The sequence below is a fragment of the Xyrauchen texanus genome, chromosome 31 (assembly GCF_025860055.1).
Source record: "Xyrauchen texanus isolate HMW12.3.18 chromosome 31, RBS_HiC_50CHRs, whole genome shotgun sequence".
NCBI classification, from domain to species: Eukaryota; Metazoa; Chordata; class Actinopteri; order Cypriniformes; family Catostomidae; genus Xyrauchen; species Xyrauchen texanus.
The window spans coordinates 906,544-929,516 of NC_068306.1; the positions used below are offsets into that span (position 1 = coordinate 906,544).

At 40.3% G+C, this 22,973-nt stretch overlaps 2 protein-coding genes across 8 annotated transcripts in view; one reads left to right on the plus strand and one right to left on the minus strand.

Annotated features, from left to right (window-relative positions):
- LOC127624957 (zinc finger protein 501-like) overlaps positions 1-22,973 on the minus strand; it is a 256,003-nt gene that overhangs the window by 227,148 nt on the left and 5,882 nt on the right. For 2 of the 7 annotated variants that reach the window (XM_052099936.1, XM_052099937.1), the window contains exon 2: positions 22,623-22,839. The exons of 2 other annotated variants lie outside the window; for them this stretch is intronic. In XM_052099936.1, coding sequence (XP_051955896.1) covers positions 22,623-22,839 — 217 coding nt within the window. Of the gene's footprint in view, positions 1-3,641; positions 3,701-22,622; positions 22,840-22,973 lie in introns of those variants that run through there. 3 more of the 7 variants (XM_052099921.1, XM_052099932.1, XM_052099927.1) reach the window with 3 other exon arrangements.
- Positions 1-22,973, plus strand: part of LOC127624949 (zinc finger protein 271-like) — a 120,913-nt gene that overhangs the window by 51,178 nt on the left and 46,762 nt on the right. The gene's annotated exons all lie outside the window — the stretch shown is intronic.

Here is a 22,973-nt window from a genome sequence, read left to right on the forward strand (position 1 = left end):
GGGAGGTAAGCGGAGGCCAGTGGCCTATGCTAGTAGAGGTCTGAGGGAGTCTGAACGTAATATGGATAATTACAGTACAATGAAGCTGGAGTTTCTGGCCCTTAAATGGGCAGTAACAGAGAAATTTCGGGACTATTTAATTGGTAATAAGTTTACAGTGTTTACAGATAATAACCCTCTGAGTCATTTGAAGACTGCCAAATTGGGGGCTGTGGAGCAGCGATGGGCTTCGCAGTTGGCCATGTTCGATTTTTAAATTTTGTATCGTCCTGGGAAGAAGAATGGAAATGCCGACGCCTTGTCTCGACAAAAGTCGGTAGGAGGACGACAGCTGGCTGTGTCAGGGGAAGTGACCCCCATATTTAATGGTGGTTGTGGACTGGAGGATGGAGACAAGGGGAGTATTTTGCCTCAATCTGTAACTACAGTGGATGTTATTTCTGTTTTCCCTGAATTTCAGACACAAGATCTGCAAAGCTGGCAAGCACAGGATCCTGCTATTTCACGGTTCAAGTTCTACTGGAGTAAGGGGGAAGGGCCAGGTAAGAAAGAAAGAAAAGAGGAGTCAAAAGACACACTGGAGCTGTTAAGACAGTGGGATAAAGTGGAAGCTCATGAAGGCATCTTTTATAGAGTCATTGCAGATGCTAGAGGGGGCTGGGTAAAACATCTTCTCTTACCTCAAGTCTTAAAGCAGGACGTTCTTGGTCAGCTGCATGACCATCAAGGACATCAGGGGATTGACCGAACGTTTAAGTTAGTACGTCAACGCTTTTATTGGCCCGGGATGTACCAGGATGTTCAGGAGTTCTGCAAACATCGTCTTCGATGTATTGTGTCTAAGGATGTTCAGCCTAAAGTAAAAACAGCGATGAATAGCATTCAAGCATCTAAACCCTTGGAGGTGGTGGCATTGGATTTTACGTTGCTGGAACGTTCCCAGAGTGGAAAAGAAAATGTGCTTGTTATAATGGATGTATTTTCTAAATTTACAGTAGCTGTACCTACAGCTGATCAGAGGGCCATAACAGTGGCAAAGGTGCTGGTCAAGGAGTGGATTCATCGATACGGAGTCCCAGCCCGGATTCATTCTGACCAAGGACGGTGCTTTGAGGCTGAAGTTGTGCAGCAGTTGTGTAGAATGTATGGCATACAGAAGAGCCGAACAACAGCATTTCACCCCCAAGGTAACGGGCAGTGTGAACGTTTTAATAGAACTTTACATGATCTCCTCAGGGCCCTTCCTTCCGAAAAGAAAATGAGATGGGATGAGTACTTGCATGAAGTATTGTTTGCATATAATACTACTGAAAATGCTACGACTGGATTTTCCCCATTCTTTTTAATGTTTGGCAGGAGCCCTGATCTACCAATTGACCATTTGTTGAGGAGTGGGACAGTGGAAAAGAAAGGAGAAGGTATGGTGGAGACCTGGGTGATTGAACATCAGCACAGACTGCAACAGGCTTATAGGCTGACACAGAGACGGTTGCAGAGTATGGCCAAGCAGAGACAAAGACAAAAAGGGGTGATCAAAGATTCCAGTTTGAATCCAGGGGATTTTGTTTATCTGCGTAATCGCAGAGTGAGAGGAAGAAATAAAATCCAGGATGTTTGGGAGGATTTGCCTCACTGTGTGTTGGAAAGATTGGACCCGGACAAGGCGGTGTATAAGGTAGTTCAATTCAATTCAATTTTATTTGTATAGTGCCTTTCACAACACACATCTTTTCAAAGCAGCTTTACAGAATATCAGCATTAACAGACGATAAAACTGTAATGTCTATAAAGTTCCAGTGGATCAATCGCGTCCACCAAAGAATGTGCATCGTTTGGAGCTACGCCGTTGTGGACCTCTGCAGAAGGAGCCTGTGTGGTCAAGGGAGCATCAAGGGACCGACTCAAGTACAAGCATGGCACCGTCAGAGTCTGAGCCTGAGGAGGATTGGGAGGAGCTCCGACTGGTGGTACAAGAGCACCTGTCTTCGGGGGTGGAAAGGGAAAGGAGTACAGAAGAGGTAGCTTCCAGAGATGACAAGAAATCAATAACCACGGGGACAGACTCTACTGTTCGACGCTCCCAGAGGGCCAGAGCGGGACAGCATAGTAATCCCTTTAGGGAGCCACGATCGGTGGAGGGTATGGAAGCTGCAGCAATTCCCATAGGGTTAAATGATGGCTTAAGACCCCCTTCTAGTGAAGTTGGGGCAATGGAGACAGTCTTAGAGCTTTTGCTGCAAGTGATGCATGAATTAAAGAGTGAGGAGAGGTGGTTAAGGTTGTTATTTTTAAGGATGTTGTCAGAAAATGTACATAGTGAATCATCGGGACGATGATTTGACAAGTGGGGGGTGGATGTGGCATTGAGCTCTGGTTAAACGGGGTGGGGGGAGGAACTGCATATATTTAAGGGGGACAAGCACGGACTACATTTACATTTATGCATTTGGCAGACGCTTTTATCCAAAGTGACTTACAGTGCACTTATTACAGGGACAATCCCCCCGGAGCAACCTGGAGTTAAGTGCCTTGCTCAAGGGCCCAACAGTGGCATTTTGGTGGTGCTGGGGCTTGAACCCCCGACCTTCTGGTCAGTAAACCTGAGCATCAACCACTGAGCCACCACTGCCCCATCACTAATTTAAGTGATGCACCAAACTCATGCGGGGAAGACGCCACACAAACACGGCGCTGAGAAAGAATTGGGTGAGTAGTATAGTAATTGTGGGGGGGGGGTTTCGTGTGATAAAGGGGATAGCGTGCATGGGATTTAAGTGTATGTGTTTGTAGACCGCAAGCGCTCCCGAGAACCCCGGTAACCAGAGCGGCCTGAGTGTCAAATTGATGGTTTAAAGGTATGAAATGGTTGTTTACTTAAATGTGTACGTTATTTCTGTATTATTATGATTATTTGATTTAAGTGATGTATGTGAATTGATTTATTTTTGGTGTGTTTGTAACAGATTGCCTCGGTTTATGTGAATTGATTTATTTTTGGTGTGTTTGTAACAGACTGCCTCGGTTTTGATTTAATTTGTCCTGTTTTGTTGATTGATTTGGTTATTTACAGTTGATTCATTTTGATTTGTTTTGTTTTCTTTCTTTAAATCATTGGTTATGTTTCATGCTGTCCCTGAGTGAGAATGTGTCAATAAAATGAGTATTTATTAAGATATTTTAGTACCTTGTAATTAGTGTAAGCACCCACACAACACAAGTATGTTTAAATGACAGTTTCGGGTTATTGTTACAGTGAGATTGCTCCTCACTGTTAGGAAAGAATGATGCTGTTATTAAAACACACTAAAGAGCAAAAACCTCTGACATTTCCAGCAGACTTTATTTAATAATAGGATCAAACGGGCAGATTAAATTCATATCAAAATGAAAATGTATATCTGCCAACACGAGAATCTTAATTTAAAGTGCTTGAGTTTAGCCACAGACAGACAGAAAGTGTAAATAATCTACTGGTTCTCAACTGTTTTGTTGTTTTTCTCACCTCTTGCATGTGACCAGTAACAAAACAAACTACATCAGACGATAATGAGCTTCTTTTAAAGTCATTAAAACACCAAAGAGATAAAAACAACATGCACAGAAAAATCTAAATCTGTCAATGTAAAACACAAAACACGTACCGATTTTAGCGCTCAAACGGTGTTGTGGATCTCAGGTCTTCTTCTTCTTCTTGTGTTTTCTGCAACTTCTGGTGAATTTCCGCCTCCTGCTGGACTGGAGTGTTGATGCGTCGAAATAGTTGAAAAGCGGACAGAGAGAGAAGTTGAACATCCCGAAGGAAACTAACTCTTAAAGGGGCAGGAGTAACATTTCCAAAATGACTTATAGCAGTTATTTAATAATGAAACAAAGATGATGATTCAATATACAATTTTATCCCCCTTTCTCCCCAATTTGACATGTCCAATTCCCATTGCTCTTTAATTCCTCATGGTGTCACAATTACACGCCTCAATCCGGGTGATGAACCTCAGTAGCCTCCAATTCTGAGACAATCAGCCACCGGCGCCGGAACCAGTTTTGAAGTAGGAAGGCCACAAACTGAGCTGATTGTGATGTCATCACAACAACATTCCACAGTCAATATGTCCAATTTATAATATAGTTATTGTTGATTTATATTATAGAACTGGATTACTGATGATGTCATAACAGTGAAGCCACTGTGCCACAATATTGCTATATCCAAACATTGATTTAATAGGAAATCACCTCATTTTAGTGAGTAAACATTGCTCATTTAATCACTGATTTTATATCTGCATGCACATCCCTTCAACTCAAAAGGCCTACACGTTAAATTATTTAAAGTCGTGAATCTTTCCTGTTTCTTGAAAGCCTGAACGACCCTAAAAAAAATCTAGTTCTAGCAAACAAGATGCAAACTTGCCACAAATCTTCCACTCATTATTTCCACATGCAAATGAGCTTGTGATACGCTGCAAATGTTTGCCAGATGTTTGCAGCTCTTCACCGGTAGTGGTGAACCTGCAGCTCACATTTGGCAACAATGGACAATTTGACACATGATTGCTAAAATGCTCATTTGCATGTGAAAATGATCATTGGTTTTAAAAGATGAATTTTAAAAGTTCACACTGTATAAGACAAACACTGTGCAATTATTGCTAGTAATTTGCCTGTTTCAGTCATCTTTTCTTTCTTTTTTGTGCTGTCTCACAGAAAAAGATTAATGTAATTTGAATTTCTTTTCATCATTGATGTAATTTATATAGTAGGAAAGTATCTGATCCATTACTCACAGTAGATAAAGCACAATCTAAGAATGTGAACCACCAATAAAAAACAACAAGAACAACAAGAAGAAGATCTGAAAGTTTGAGTGCTCAGTTTGGTATGTGGCTCAACTTGTTTAACTTCATTTGTGATATTTGTATTTATTTTGATGTATATTTTCTGTGCATGTTTTTTTTTAATCTCTTTGTTATTTTAATGACTGTAAAAGAAGCTCATTATCATCTGATGTAGTTTGTTGTGTTACTGGTCATATGCAAGAGTCATAATGTCTCAGCTTCGTAAGTGTCATAAGTGTTCTGTTGTTGGCTGTAAAAGTGAACATAAGAGTCTTCATGCACTCCCGGCATCAGAGCCACTGAAGATGCGGTGGGCTGCGATAAGCTAAAATGGGCCACCGCGTTATACAGAACGGACCACAAAACGGCGCCGTGATATGCAGAAAAGGACAGCGAACACTCCCCCGCTCAACTTTTGGGCCAGTTGATATGTAAAATCTCGGGCCGATTTCTCTTCCCAGTCCAGCCCTGCCTGCACTCCGGTATTCACGCTGTCAGTCATATAGGTTCTGATTTGTTGTTTCTGTAGTAACCGAAGCATGAGCTGTAAAAGGGTGCGGGGAGCAGCAGCTCATTTGCATTTAAAGAGACACACACGGAATCTGCGTGTTTTTGATTCCACCCAAAAAAGATGCATTTATAACATGGTATAATAAATTATCCGTGGGGTATTTTGAGCTGAAACCTCAAAAGACACATTCTGGAAACACCTGAGACTTATATTAAATCTTGTAAAAAGGGGCATAATAGGTCTCCTTTAAGTTAAAATTTGTGAGGTTAAATTTTAGGTGAATTTATATAGTTTCCTTTTATTTATTTTACATTGACTACTTCACTCGACCAACTTCACCATAATCACTTTCATATTTTATAGATTTTAACTTTAGTAAAGTGTTTGTTCATTTATACTTTGATACTCACGTGATCCTGTAGAAGATTCTGTGTCACAGAGAAATTAATAGATTTTAAAACTGTTAGTACACTCTTCAATACTGTTTTGTATTAACGAAGAATATACAGTAAATGCACCAAAGTGAGGCTGAGCATGACCCTGGCAGAGTCTCAAGATGCAGCCATACGAACAGCTCCTCCCAGACTGGCAACTGGGAGGAAGTTGACCCCAGCTGATGCTGTAAAGCAAGCACAATCCGCACTCAGACATGGAGACATAGTAGGACAGGTGCAACAAGGAAGAGGTGGGCTTGGACTAGGGTGAAGTCGACCTGCATGGCACAAGGCAACACCTGCAGAGAGGAGAAAGATGGTAGTTGCAGAGGTCCGGCACCAATAGGAAGCAGAGAGATGCGCAAAGGGAGTGTCACAAGCCAAGCAGGGCCAGTAGACTAACTGGGAAAACATGGAGCACCATAAGCTCACTTGGAAAGATCTGTGGGAGATGGAAGGAAGCCAAATCAGCTTCATCATCAGGGCCACCTACGATGTTCTTCCGACATCCAAGAATCTTAACCAGTGGTTTGGAGATGACCCAGCATGCCCTCTCTGCCAAACCCCAGCAACTCTCAGGCACATCCTCACTGGCTGCAAAATCAGTCTGTCCCAAGGCCGTTATACCTGGAGGCATAACCAAGTCCTACGACAACTGGCATTCATTCTGGAAGGAAGGCGATCTTCCATTAATGCCCTCCCTCACCCAACATCCACTATCCCCTTTGTGAGAGCAGGGCAGGGCCCAGTGAAACCAGCTGCAAGAGTGGATAGCACCCTCTTGGATGCCGCACGGGACTGGAAAATGCAAGTGGATCTAGATCAGCAACTCAAGTTTTCACCAGAGATTTTAAACACCAAGCTCAGGCCGGATCTTGTATTGTGGTCAACTTCACAGCAGTCCCTGTTCATCGTGGAACTAACTGTACCATGGGAGGCTGCAGTGGGAGAAGCGTATGAAGCTGAAGTACACCGATATAGCTCTTGAGGCAAAACAACAAGGCTGGCGTACACAGGTACTTCCGGTAGAAGTTTGATGTAGAGGATTTGTGGCCACATCTATAGCCAGGCTCCTGAAGGGGGTGGGAGTTTGGGGACAGGCCTTCAGGAAAGCCATAAAATCACTGTTGAAGGCAGCAGAGCGAAGAAGCTGGTGGATCTGGATAAAGAGGAAGGACCCCAACTGGACTGCAAAGAATAAAAGCAGAAGGGGGCTCATCTGGGATGCCAGGTGTTGCTGTTGAGTCCTCCGGAGGTGTCGTGGGCCTATCAACGAAACACCAGTGATGCCCACCTGAAGACCCTGATGACGTTTTACCCCTCTCCCCATTTAAAACAAGGAAGAGCTGATTATTAGGGATATTAACATCAAGTCCTAGAAGCTGAATTAAAGTTAAATTCTGACCTCCTGTTGTTCCAAACTGACATGAATTTATTTCTGTGGAACACATAAAGAGATTTTAGGCTGAATGATATTCTCAGTCACCATTTACATTCATTCATCTTTTTCAAATGCCTGGCCAATAAAAACGGGTCATTATTCCGTTCAGTGTTTTCCTCTCCCCGAAGTGACATCGGATTATAGTGAGCCGCCTGGAATAACATTTCCCTCGATGGAACTCTGCAGTATTAAACGCTGGGTTATATTCTCTTTTGATTGAGCGTCCTGGTCACTCAATACAACCGCTGTTTTGTTATGGCAAAATAAGGATATCAAAGTGCGAAGTTTGGCTGAAGATGCTGACCATCTATGACTTTCACTTGGTCAAGGGCATGCCTGAGGTTTCGTCTCTACTGCTCTAGAGGGAAATCCCTTTCAGGAAACCCCCAAATGGCAGGAGGGTTGAAGCCTCCCCCTCCCCCAGGTCATCCTGATGTGGAGTTGATGAAGCCTCCCCTGCAAAAACATCACACATTTCACATCTGGCTGCTTTCTTGCAGAACCCATCTGCACATATTCCCTTTATCACATTTTCAATCTCTAGCCAATTAGTTCCCAGAATTAGGAGATGGGTGAGGCACGAAACTAACTGCTGCATGCACTCTATGCCTTTTTCCCCGAAGTTTGATAACGAGGGTCACTACAGGGTAGTTGTGAATATCCCCATGAACACACTTCACCCGCACATTTTTGTTTGCACCCAACTCAGGGGGAGGGTAGAGAAAGTAAGAGGGCTAACAGAGAGCTAACAGAATTGCTCTGGACTGCAACCAACCCACTGCAGGATGGTCTTCTTCAGGTCATTGTAAACCAGGAGACTATCCACCTGCAGGTGTTGAGCTGCAAGTTGGGCTTCAACGGACAACAAGGGAATGAGCCTAACCACCCACTGTGCACACGGCCAACCCCAGATCTCGGTGCCATGCTCGAAGTGGTCCAGGAAGGCTTCTGGATCATCTTCCGGCCCAATCTTCATGAGTGTGGGCAGGGGCAAAGGGTCTGCTGTGTAGCAGGAGTGTGTCAACTTTTTGTAAGCTATGTACATGCTAGTGGTCGACCTACAGGTGAAACTCGAAAAATTTGAATATCATGCAAAAGTTCATTAATTTCAGTAATTCAACTTAAAAGGTGAAACTAATATATTATATAGACTCATTACAAGCAAAGTAAGATATTTCAAGCCTTTATTTGATATAATTTTGATGATTATGGCTTACTTGCTTGGTAATTCTGAAAATGGCTTTGAACTGTTGTAACTTGTATAACTGACAAATTAATGATTATAGCCTGATGTACCTCTTTAAAATGTGTGTAATGTTTCATCCATGTTGTATAACCAATGAATTTACCAGTATGATTTTGTAACCAGGGATGTTCATGTTTTGTTAACTACACGTATAATATTCATGAAAAATATGTCATGTTTATTATTTAAGCGTTCGCTGGCATATACAGAGAAAGCTGATCACAACGAATATCGTGTCTCTTATACCATTCTCAAGATATAAATGTTCATGATTAAATATGCACTATTTTTGAGTGGGAGATTTGAAAGGACCATAAATCAACTGTCAGAAAAGACAGCCCAGTTGACCATGTGACTCTGAAAAGTCACTTCTGATTGGCGCAGGACACCTTTGGGGATGCGGCCAATTTCAGTTCAAATGTTTCCAAACAGGAAGAACATGCTTTCTTCCTCTCATCTCTCCTGCTCTGTGGACAGCTCTGACTTCGTTCTGACTCTTCCCTTGTGGTCTTCTCGAGATCTCGTTGGAACCACGTCCATGCCATGTGAGGTCCAAGGAAGCTCGTGACTCGACATCCCGAGAAAGCTCATCACTCTCTACGGTTCACATACCCATGAGAAGGCCTCAATTCAAAGCCAAATCTCATCATTCATACAGACAATAACTTCGATCTTACAGAGGTCCAAAACATCAATGGAACAAACTTTCGACCAAGAACCAAGCAACACAAAGAACGCCAGGAAATACCACTACACACAAATACATCTCCAATATTGTGCTCAAAGTGCTGGTGTATTAGTTAGATAATTTGGGTAATCCGATAGCAAATCGATGTAGACTTAAAGAACGGTAAATGGTTCTCAAGGCTGTCAACAGACTCCATAAAGTTCATTTTCACTGTATTGATCATTTATTTCACATTCTGTCACTCTTCTCACCAACCTGTCTCATGTATATATGAGTTAGATTAGATTTATGTTTAGAATAGCAAAAAAGGTTGTCTGTATTCAAAGATGAATGACTGTGGTATATTTTGATGAATAATCTCATCCCTGTTTCTAAAAGATTTAGCTTCAAAGCTGTACCTAAATACGTGTGTTACGTCCCATGTCATAAATTTGACTTGTGTTTTGGAGTATTCTTGTTTTTGTTTTCTCTCTTTCCTTCTCTGTTTTCTTGCCTCTTACTTTCGTTTTCAGCAAGCGGGCGTGGCATTTAATTGGCCCGTTTTCCTGTCAATCTTGGAGATGCTTGTTGATGACATCGCGTGTCTCCACCAATGAGGGCGGACTATGCGAGTTTAAAAAGGAGCGCCTTCGTGGAAACCGCCTGATTCATTCTTTGTTTGATGCCTGCATGTGCGTTTGTTGAGATTGTTTGCCCTGTATCATATTTGTTAATCGGTAAATGTTTATGGTGAAGTCTGTGTTCTTTGATCCTTAATGTGATGGCCCATTAGTTCCCTTTTCTCTGTTTTCTTTCTTCGTGTTAAATTAACTGATGTTACTAAACGGGGAAAAGAAAAGAACAGGTAAGATATCACGTGATATACATGTGCCACACTGAGGTTTTCAATTGTGTTAGTGACGCGTGCCATCCCTTGTATTTTTGTTATAGTGAGGTTATTTAGGGTTCTGTAGATTTATTTTCTTCTGATATGGTTTGTTTTGTGAAGTTTAATTGTTGAGTTAGATTACGGGTATTAATTTTCTTTTAGTAAGATCGGTTATTGTTTAATTTATTTATTTGATTTGGCACGTTCCAAGTTCTTTTCATTTTCCCCTTTTCCTTGTGTTTAAATACTTTATTATGGGATATTTGTTCTCCCATTATTCATTATAATAAATATAGATTTTTTCTACCTTCTATTAAGTTTGTTGATGAGATTGCTTTCCAGTACCTGCACAATGTTTATAAATGTTGCACCCCTAGACCGAAAAGGGTTCGTAACAACGTGTGATATTATTTTCAATAAGCCATGAGAATAATATCACTCCAATAAGTTAATTAACCATAATTAATTTATTAAAGCTAATTCCTTACAGTAGAAATTGTGAGTCTTGTGAGAAATTGTTGATACGATTTTAATGGTGGAGAATTTATTCAGACAAATAATCTAGTTATTTTACATTGTTATCTAATTTATAATGGTTGTCGAACACGACTAATTCCATTACCTAATAATTTACAATACGGACAGTTTAATTTACTCAAATACCCTTACATATAATGGTGTGAGAATGAGGGCACTTTCAACTGTTGCATTTTCTCCCTTGATTCGGTTTGTTTAGGCATATATGAACACGGCAAACGCGTTCGGAGATGCACCAAAACAATCGGTCTGAGACGACCTCGTTCTTTCGTCTTGCAAACGAACTTTTGCAAGAGCGGTTCGCTTGTGGTGAAGTCTCAGACCGATTGCAAATGAATGCAATCTGATCCAACGGATCCATGAACATAACTGATGGATCTTTGGAGAAGACATTTGTAGGTTAACACCTCACAGTAATTCATCATCAAATCACATAAATAACCTAGATAGTTGCATGTTTAAACTAGGATATGTTTTATGATTCCTGAGGTAATTTTAGTATGATTGCTTCTCTCATATAGCGGCAAAACACAGATAGGACGACGTCAGCAAATTTGACAGATTAAAAAAATAGAATAATTACGTGGCTTCTCTCTGCTTTCAATGCAGAAGTAATGAAAAAGCAAAAAATGATGGACAAAAATAACCATGCCTCAAATTTTAAATTGCATTTAATTCCTGTGTCGGATAAAGTGTATTTACTCTGTCTGGAACGTGCATTCTGCACAATGCAATGCGGTGATGTTTTGCATGAGCTTGACATAAACAACACATGAAAATGTGTTACGGTTGACAACATTTTTACCTGTATATCAATGGATGCGCTAAATCCCAGAACAGTAGACAAACATCCTGACCAATAAGGGGACAGTTTGCTTACATATGACTTTTATTGACACAGTTTTGGTCCATTTTGAAATGTTGCCTTGTGAATGTGAACTGAAGAAAATACAAATGTATCATTGTGACAATTTTAGCTCCTGTTTTGTAACAAACCAAATGAGCAAAATGTCTGAAAACACCCTATAAAAGTTATATATGCGTAATATTTTTTCTGTTATTTTTGTATATATTTTGAAAGGGATGTGAAAACTTCTAAAACAAAAGGGAGTGCAAACTTCTGCAATTAACTGTATAAGCTATGTAGTTCATGAAAATGTATATTTTATTTCGATTTTTGTTTTCATGATTTAACCACATTTTTAGCTTTTTTTGATCAACAAATTCTGTGTAGCCTATTCTATCCATATGATGTCATATTGCATGTGTAATTATCAAATGACTTGTCAAGGCAGGTACATATTTTAACACAAAATTCACAACATTTAAGTGCTTGTACTCTATAAAAATTGCTGATTTACCTCAGTGCTCGTGAGGAAATGAACATTAACTGTGACAGTAAAACATGCCAAGCACATGATGTCATTGCCATGGTAACCAGATACTTTTCAGCTGATTTACTGAAAATGAGAACGTATCATCAAATCAATGTGCAACGCGACAAAATTGCTTCTATTCTCTGCAAACAATAGCAGAGACAATAGCAAGAAATTGCATGAAAACAATCAGTGAGCCAACCAGGCTGAAACCAGGACATAAAAAAATATACTTACAAATAAAATACAAATGTCACAAATAATGTAAAACACATTGAACGCATACCAACCTGAGCGCATAAAATTTCAGCTCTTCTTCTTGTGTTTTCTGGTGGTTCACAAAACAACTTCTGGTGAATTTCAGCCACCTGCTGAACAGGACTGTTTAAAGTACCTACAGTTGAAGTTTACATACACTTAGATTGAAGTAATTAATACACATTTTTTTTAACCATTCCACATATTTTCTATTAGCAAATAACAGTTTTGGCAAGTCATTTAGGACATCTACTTTGTGCATGACATGAGTCATTTTTCACAATTCCAGTGGGTCAGAAGTTACACACACCAAGTTTAATGTGCCTTTAAGCAGATTGGAAAATTCCAGAAAATTATGTCAAGCTTTTAGAAAATTAGCTTCTGATAGGAGGTCTAATGATTTGGAGATGTACCTGTGGAGGTGCGTGCGCTGCTGAAGACCCGAGACTCTGCCTTCAGAGCAGGTGACAAGGCGGCCCTAAGAACAGCAAGGCCCAAACTGTCCTGGGCCATCAGAGAGGCAAAGCGTGCACATGCCCAGAGAATCCAGTCACTTCCAGGACAGTGGTGACACGCAGCGCATGTAGCAGGGCATCCAGGCCATCACCAACTACAGAACAACATCAATTGCCTGTGACAAAGGTGCCTCCCTTCCAGATGTGCTGAACGACTTCTACGCTCGGTTTGAGGTGCAGAACAACGTGGTGCCGTGGAAGACCATCCCTTTTCCCAACGACCAAGTGCTCTGTCTTACCACGGCTGATGTCAGGAAAACTCTACATATAGTCCAGGCAGAGTGCAGACCAGATGGCAGATGTTCTTACTGACATCTTCAACATCTCTCTGAGCAGCTCCGTTTTTCCACCACCATCATCCCAATGCCAAAGAAGTCTTCAGTGTCCTGCCTCAACGACTATCATCCCGTAACACTCACACCAATCATCATGAAGTGCTTCGAGAGGCTTGTCATGAGGCACATTAAGACCCACTGCAGTTCACATATCATCCAAACAATTAAACAGATGACCAATCACCACCACCCTCCATCTTGCTCTCACCCACCTAGATAAAAACGACTCATACATTTGAATGCTGTTCATAGACTTCAGCTCAGCATTCAACACAATAATTCCTCAGCACCTGATTGGAAAGCTGAACCTGCTGGGCCTGGACAACTCCCTCTGCAACTGGATCCTGGACTTCCTGACTGGGAGACCTCAGTCAGTCCGGATTAGGAATACATCTCCACCACCACCACACTGAGCACAGGGGCCCCCCAGGGCTGTGTGCTCAGTCCACTGCTTTTCACTCTGCTGACTCACGACTGTGCAGCAATGCACAGCTCGAACCACATCATCAAGTTTGCCAATGAAACGACCGTGGTGGGTCTCATCAGCAAGAACATACAGAGAGGAGGTGCAGTGGCTAACAGACTGGTGTAGAGCCAACAACCTGTCTCTGAATGTGGAAAACAAAAGAGATGGTTGTTGACTTTAGGAGAGCAAAGAGTGACCGCTCTCCGCTGAACATCGACGGCTCCTCTGTGGAGATCGTCAAGAGCACCAAATTCCTTGGTGTTCACCTGGCGGAGAACCTCACCTGGTCCCTCAACACCAATTCTGTTACCAAGAAAGCCCAGCAGCATCTCTACTTTCTTTGAAGGCTGAGAAAAGCACATCTCCCAACCCCCATCCTCACCACATTCTATTGAGGGACTATTGAGAGCATCCTGAGCAGCTGCATCACTGCCTGGTTTGGGACTTGCACCATTTCGGACCACAAAGCCCTGCAGAGGATAGTGAGGACAGCTGAGATTTTTGCACATGTCCAGAGTGGAGGAAAGTTTTCTCATTTCACTGTGTACTGTACCAACTGTATATGGCTGAACGACAATAAAAACCACTTGACTAATGGCAATCCCACCAAATACTAACAAAGTGTATGTAAATGTCTGACCCACTGGGAATGTGATGAAAAAAAATAAAAGCTGAAATAAATCATTCTCTCTACTACTGACATTTCACATATTAAAATAAAATAGTGATCCTAACTGAACCCAAGACAGGGAATATTTTCTATGATTAAATGTCAGGAATTGTGAGTTTAAATGTATTTGGCTAAGGTGTATGTAAAGGCATGTGTAGAATAACAAAATGTTTTGGTATTCCTTTATAGTGTTGTCAAACGGTTAACCGAATGTCGACTATCCGTGAACATCGCTATTAGTTGGCTTGAAAAAATGAATTCTAGAGAAGAGAATATTTTAAATACCATTACTGTCAGAGATGCGATAATAGATGCAGAGTAGATACAACTAATTTCAGAGTATTTTAGCTGGTGGAAGCGCAATCTCCTCGAAATGCAACGGAAACGAATACCAACTATTTTGTTAAGTAAACAATGTTCTCAAGTAGCCTAATAATTCAAGTAAACAATCAGTAATAAAGAAGAAAGAAATTACAAGCAACAGAACAAATAAAAACAATAGAACAAAAGTCAAAATTAAGAAAAACTGTGCTTTAACAGTATTGAGTATTTAATAAACCCTCAGAAATTGAAAAAGTAAAAGTTTGTAATTAAGTGATTCTAAACTCAGCAAAAAAGAAATGTCCTCTCACTTTCAACTGCTTTTATTTTCAGGAAACTTAACATGTAAATATTTGTATGAACATAAAATTATTCAACAACAGTCAGTATCTAGTGTGGCCACCAGCTAAATTAAGTACTGCAGTGCATCTCCTCCTCATGGACTGCACCAGATTTGCCAGTTCTTGCTGTAAGGTGTTACCCCACTCTTCCACCAAGGCACTTGCAAGTAGAGGTCGACCGATTAATCGGCCGATTTTTAGCACTTTTTTACATAATCGGCATCGGCCAATATCCAAGTATATCAAGCCGATTATTAGGCAGGCGCATCTGTGGGCAGCCTAGTGTTGTTGTGGAACACGTGTTCGACGCACGCTGCCCCTAGAGTCATTTTCCAGCAGAGTGAGCAGACCTCATCCAGTGCCTAAGGAAGGAGCTAAGTTCCTTGGAGAAAACAGTGAGGATTAAATTTGTATAACTTCTTTATATTTAATTAAAAACGTTTGATATTTTACTGCCAACTTCGAGAAAAAACGCGACATGACGTTCGGCTACTTTGGATATTGATAGCGTAGATGAAGTTGCATTATCACAGCAGAAGGGTTGCTATCATGTCACAATATGTAAGCAAGAATTTTGCAATTACAGACAGTGAATCTGAGACTTTTATTTGTTCTGTTTGTGTGTCTTATATTTGAGAGGGTTGTCACTCAATGCAGAGAAATAAGTAATAAAAAAGATACCAACACGCTATAGGCTATTGAAGGACTGGCTTTGGTAAGCTCGGACGTTATCGGTTCTGCTGTCAGTACTGGAGAAATTAAGAAAATACATGTATTATTGCTGTAAAGAGAAAGTTATTTTATCTCGCCAGCCATTTCTATGTATAATAATTCTATGAAACCATTTGTCTGTGATGCAATTGAGCTATTCGCTGTCAGAGACAGAGAGAGAGAGAGAGAGAGAGAGAGAGAGACCCAGATAGCAAAAAATATCCCACGGCTTCTTTTTGCCGCCGTCCCTAAGCTGTCGGCTATAGGTGCATCCCACTGGCGGGGATGAAACGTTTCCCGCCGAATTCGTCACTCCCATTTCTTGCGAGATGCCGCCCGCTTCATTTTCTCTGGCGTTTGCCTCCGGCTTATCGACCGCGGCCGGCTGGCGGCAAGACGCTTTGAAATGCAAGGATTTCTACTCTCAAAATCGACCAGCCATGTTGGCTATTATTATTTTTTTGCTTCAATGCCATTAGGGTTTATAACAGAGTCTTGACTCTTGATTCCATGATAAGGTAAGGTTTAGGAAATGACATTTAAATTACTTTGAAACTCTGAAGCGATTATACAGTAATATATGTAAACTATATTGAATTATTTTATGCACTTGCACCAATAAACCAAAAAGAATTCCTTTTGTAAAACTTACTTGGCAATAAATATCTTTATGATTCTGATTAGGTTTTAAAATAGATATTTAATTCATGGTATGAACAATTTAGCAGAATAAATTGATGAAGTTAGACTTTTCACGAATGCCTGACTATCAGTGAACAGTGAAAGACATCTGCAACATGGCCAAAATCTCGGGTATACTTTAATTTTTTTTATTAATTTGCAACCATGGTGATATCTATCATAAACATGAAAATCCCTGTTTTGACGTGAAGGATAAACTCAATGAAAAAGCTTAAATTATCCTCTGGTTTCACAGTTACGCAGAAATTTCGCTTATGTCTAAATTTTTTCCAACCTCGATTTTTTTGTTAATTTACCTTTTACAGGTTTTGCAATTATGACTTGTACAAATGTTTAAGAAAGTGTTAAAGTCCCTGTAAAGGCAATAAAAAAAAAATCTAAATGCATTATAAATGTTAAAAATGTATTGCTAAAACACATTACAAAGACTGAACTGTGAAGTTCCGCTGTCGCCATATCTGTTTCCGGTTTACTTGCGCGTCGCCCAAAATGTCGGTTTTTACTCGATGTCTCCAGAATCTTCCAAAAATACTGAAGCTAGAATTGATAAGACAGCAGTTATAGGCTTGTTACTTTAATAGCCCGATGTTCCTGGGGACTCTGCTAAGGTTATTCATGTTTAATGTAACTCAAATCAAATGAAAACAGTCATTCGTTTAAGATGCAATCTTGTGTTATAAGTATTAGGCTATCATGATTATACAGTGAGCAAGCTATATAAATAAGTATTTAATATAATAAAAGTGTAGAGCAACAACCAAGGTTGTAAGGTAAAGGATGAATATTGTAGATTTATTACAATATGTTGCATGTTTGAATTAAAATACCTGTGGATATGCAGGAGCACACACTCTACAAAGGCCTGACTGGAGATTTGCCTGATCTATCCGTCCTTCAGGTGAGTAGGGATACAACAATAGCAAATTTCACTGTACAGTATGATATATCAACCAAAATCTGTATACCAATATTTCATTATTTTCTTTTTCCTCTCCTTTTACAAACAAATATTCTGCTTCAAAGAAAAAAAATGAAATTGATGTTATCATAAGGGTTCTTCATTATACTTGTATATGCTAACTTGTATGCCATGCATAACATACTGTGGATAGAAATTACAGGGAAAGTTACTGGTATGATAATTGTGGTTATATTATATTACTATTATATTTAGTGTATTGCTAATCAATATATTGTTACTTCTCAGGTGACAGCGGCTCGCTTCAAAAGCAGGTGAAGCAAGTTGGGACAATGTTGAAGACATTTGCTCGCACTGGGCAATCAGGTACAACTTGCAAACAACACCTGTGGTTGTTGGTTTAATTCCCACTGGGGCCACCTGTACATGTAGTAGACCTAGATATAAATGTCATAGTTTAGTAGTTGAAGGACCAGGACTGACTATTTTATTCTTTTATTCTGGGAACCCCTGTAGGTGCAGATCAAACCCTAATGCTGCGACGTCTTGGAGTTTAGCGATGTTGTGCGTAGCATGGACGACAAAATGCTATGCTGCAACGTTTCAGTGCCAATGTGTCTGTTGGAGAGTTATCTCTGCCAGGGGATCTGTTACTCCCCCCTAGACAACCAGGAAGATTTGGCGTTGCTTGACAACAGTTTGAGGCAGGATAAAGAGCTCCAGCAACGATTTGTAAGTGTGCCGATTTCGTTTATAACGCCATAGGGTAATCTAAAAAGTAAAATTAAGATTGTACACTGCATATTCTACAGTCTGAATCCACAGCCTGTCACATTTTAAATTTATGAGAAGCTTCAGAGAAATGTAATTTGTAACATGTTTTTTTTGTATTTTCAGCTTCGGTTTTTGGCAATCAAATGTGGGAGGGACCTAAAGACAACCGTGTGGCTGAATGCTTCAGAGTATCTTCTCTAATCACCTTTCCATCAATACAACCTGGACTGGTGTAGGGGATAAAGCATGTTTTAGAGACATGTTCCTGAAGACCATTGTTCAAAGTAAGTTGGATATTTTTTTTATATTTAAGTAGATGTGTATGACCTTATTACCATTCAAATGGAATGACAGATCTTTATTTTCTACAGGAGCCATCCGGAAGAACCCGGCAACCCAGGATGCCACTGACGTTACGCGTTACGTGTTACCTGAAAGGAGCATCTGAACGTGAAGGTGGAAAAAGGCGCCGAATTTTTTACCAAAATTGAATTGGAAACCTGCATGTTCTTGTGTGTGTGTGTGTATATATAATGTTTGTATTTTTCTGTTATTTATATTTCAGTGATCTGACATCTTGTTTCAATGACAGTTACTGTACTTTGAAATGTGGAATTAAAACGCCAAATGGAAATTTGTCTGGTTTGATCAATCATTATTCTTGATAAACTGCATGCTATAAATATATAAATAAATAATAATAAAAAAATATATATATATATATATATATATATTTTTTTATTATTATTTATTTATATATATACACAATAAGCGGCGGCAGATCGCTCGAAATAAGCGTTTGCCTCCGACACCCCGCTTTTTTAAAAAGCGGCTGCCGGCGGCGGTGCGCCGTCAAACGTGTTTGCGATATCGCCATTCTGCCGCTTCTACTGCCGCCGGAGCACCGCCAGCGGCCCGCCGACTTATTGCTATCTGGGGAGATATCTCGCGCACAGCGAGCACAACACAGCCCTGCTAAATGAGTGACAGAACGTAACATTCAAACGTAGCCTGGTTTAGATCTGTGATATTAGTCTGATTTTATTTTATATTTCGCCTTCCAAAGATCATAAAAAGAATATTTATACATAAGCCGCATTCTGTCTAGCACAACTTCCTTCCCTTCACAGCGGTGCACTGACATTTCTCCCTAAAACTCAAACTTAACGTCAGAATCAGCACGATCGGTGATTGTTGTAAAATGGTACTGTTGCTAAATTGCGGGACGCGTATAATAATAAAAAGAGCGCAAGAGATACCGTTCCCAAGGCGGCGCGCACTCCGAAACACACCGCAACGAGACAAGCAAACTATAGGCTACTTTGGGTTTCATGTTCTAAACGATAAACTATACACAAAAATATGTCTAAACGACCGGCTTGGAGATTCACTTTAACACAGTTTATGTCTTAAATGGATGTAGTTATGGAAATAGTTGGGAGAAAATATGCTGCATCAGGAGTCTATTAGATCTGAACTCAGTCTTAAAGGGGAAGCGTCCTAATAAACATGCTGACGATTGAGCCATTACTGCGAATCAAACAACAAAAGGCAAAGAGAAAATCACTTTCAGCTCTTGAATGAATAATTTCTGCATTAATGAGCATTAATCTATCTATGATAAACTATGCAGTGTTATTTTACAATTGATTACTTTATTAGATTTCTTTTTAAACCACACCTGAACAGTAATGTTAGTAGACCTTCCTGAAATTAAATCACTGTGCCTATATAACGTTTATCTTTGTTTAATATATATATATAACAAAAAGAACCGTTAAGAATACCGTTGAAGTACCGGATCGATAAGCAGTATCGGTAAGAGTAGTAATACCATTAAAACCTTAACGATACCCATCCTTAGTTATGCCTGTGCTTCTCTTGGATGCTCTGAATATTGGATTACGTGTCTGGATTGCCCCTTAATTAAAGCTGCATTTGGATCTCAACCTTCGTGTCTCGGAGCAGTTCGTAACACCTGCTTTGTTTATTTAATATATTTGTTATACATTATTTATACAATATGTTTTTACATTATACATTTTTAATTTAAGTGTCAAGTGTTCAATAAATGTATTTGTTGAGAAATTGTGTCTATCTTAAGTAATTATTTGTGTTACATTTTATCTTTCAAATAAAAGGTTCAAATAAGAGGTTAAAAACAAGCACATATCGGCCAAATATCGGCAAAAATAAATCGGCTGCATTAATCTGCCTTCGGCCGACCCGGATTTCAAAAGATCGGCATAGGCCTGAAAAAAACAATATCGGTCGACCTCTACTTGCAAGTTCGAGGACATTTCTGGGGGGAATGGTCCTAGACATCACCCTCAGATCCAACAAGTCCCAGACGTGCTCAATGTGATTGAGATCCGGGGTTTTTGCTGGCCATGGCTGAACACTGACACTCCTGTCTTGCAGGAAATCATGCACAGAACGAGCAGTATGGCTGGTGGCATTGTCATGCTGGAGGGACATGTCAGGATGAGCCTGCTGGTAGGGTTCCCCATGAGAGAGGAGGATATTTGCCCTGTAACACACAGCATTGAGATTGCCTACAATGATAACAAGCTCAGTCGAATGATGCTGTGACACACCACTCAAGACCATGATGGAACCTCCACCTCTAAATTGATCCTGCTCCACAGTAGAGGCCTCAGTATAACCCTCATTCCTTTGACGATAAACGTGAGTCTGACCATCACCCCTGGTGAGACAAAACCATGACTCGTCAATGAAGAGCACTTTTTGCCAGTCCTGTCTGGTCCAGCGAAAGTGAGTTTGTGCCCAGAAGCAACGTTGTTGCCAGTGAAGTCTGGTCAGGACCTGCCTTACAACAGGCCTACAAGCCCTCAGTCCAGCCTCTCTCAGCCTACTGCAGACAGCCTGAGCACTGATGGAGGGATTGCGTGTTCCTGGTGTAACTCAGGCAATTGTTTTTGCCATCCTGTGCCTGTCCCGCAGGTGTGAGATTCAGATGTACCGATCCTGTGCAGGTGTTGTTACACGTGGTCTGCCACTGCGAGGACCATCAGCTGTCCTTCCTGTCTCCCTGTAGCACTGTCTTAGGTGTCTCACACTGCGGGTATTGCAATTTATTGCCTTGGCCACATCTGCAGTCCTCATGCCTCCATGCAGCATGCCTAAGGCAGTTTCACGCAGATGAGCAGGGACCCTGGAGATCTTTCCTTTGGTCAGTGGAAAGTTCTATTTAGTGTCCTAAGTTTTTATAACTGTGACTACCATCTGTAAGCTGTTAGTGTCTTATAGACCGTTCCATAAATGCATGTTCATTAATTGTTTATGGTTCATTGAACAAGCATGGAAACATTATTTAAACCCTTTACAATAAAGATTTGCACATTTATTTTATTTTTATTAAATTATCTTTAAATTACAGTCTCCTGAAAAAGGGACATTTCTTTTTTGCTAAGTTTACTAGTTTTTTTTGGAACTGAAGAATGTCCCAATGTGTGTTGACTGTGGTACAAGCAGAGGAATTGACTTTGGCCTCAGGGTGTGCATTATGTTTCAGTAATTTAATGGGCTGGAGTCAATTATTCCTCACTTAAATCAGTTTTTCACTAGATGATTTTTTGACATTAGTACTTTTAAACCGATTAAAATTATCTACATTTTTCAAAGAATTATCTATTATATAAAATAAGTGAATACAGTGAGTGGTCTTTAACAGACTATGTTTATATTCATACCTAAAAAAACATTTTGACCAAATCTTTTATCTAGTTGGGCTTTCTAGTATATACATTTCACAGTTTAGGCACATATCCATATTACCAATAGCGCTCTCAGAGCACACACAAATAAAGAACACACACAGAAGCTGCCTGTCAGTCAAACAGCACACAAGCACAGAAATAAAAAGTGATCTTTAAGGTGTACTCAGCGATTCCTTTGAAACACTGTTGATATTAGAACTCAACTGCCAAAATAAACACACCCCTCCCTTCAGTGCTCCTTTGGAAGCCCCCCCCCCCAAATTCATGCAAGCGAGAAGGTTTTACGCTCACCAGCTCCAGACACTCATGTCTACTGCTACTAAATCTAACATCACAACAACAGCATATATGGGTTCAGTGAAACAAAGCAAAATTTATGTTACCCACCTATCGAAAAAAAAGAGCAACTTCTGCATCTGTCTTCAAGCCTTTTACTCTCTGAGGTCTCCCCACTACTGAAAAGCCTCGCCGATGTTGACGCGGCTCCTAGCCCTCGACTTATCATAATCCTTCTTTTTTAGTTCATACTCATCTGACCTATTTCTCTTGGTCGGTTTCTCGGCCACTTTTCCTCCTTGGAGTTTAGAAAGTTCACATCAGCCAGATTTGCCATCTAATTAATTTTCCTCTCACTCTGCCCCCACTTCACATCCTGTGCACATGCAAGAACCACCCCCTGTTGCTGATTGGCTGGAGATATTTATAGAATTTGGCAAAAAGTGTATTGGATTAGAATTACTAAGTACACCTTCAAGATTCTTGTTATCTGTGATGTTTCTCTCTCTAGTCTCCCTTTTAACCTATTAATGAGATCATTCAATGGTTGTCCTGTGATCAAATACAAGGAAACACAGTCACCATTCACAGTCAAAATTAAATTAAATTGTTTAGAAAAAAAAAATTCTAAGTAAATGTTGACACCTCAAAAACACACCTGAAGGAATAAAATCATCATCATCGCTCAGTTGTTCCTCTGCTGTGGTTTCATCATCATCATCATCACTCTGTTGTACCACAGCTTTGGTTTCTCCTCTCATCTTCATCAGGTTCCTGCAGTCCAGCAGCTTCACTGAACACATCTTCACTGGTGTCTGCAGCATCTGCTGTTCTCCAGCATGAATCACATCCACCTGCTCTCTCATGATGAACATCTGAACACAAAAACATCATCATTATAATGGACTGACATTCATCAAACTCTAAAAGATTATTATATGTGATTATACAGAAGAACAGGTCTGTTAAACAAATGACATTTATTTTGGGGGTCTACTAGAATAGGTTT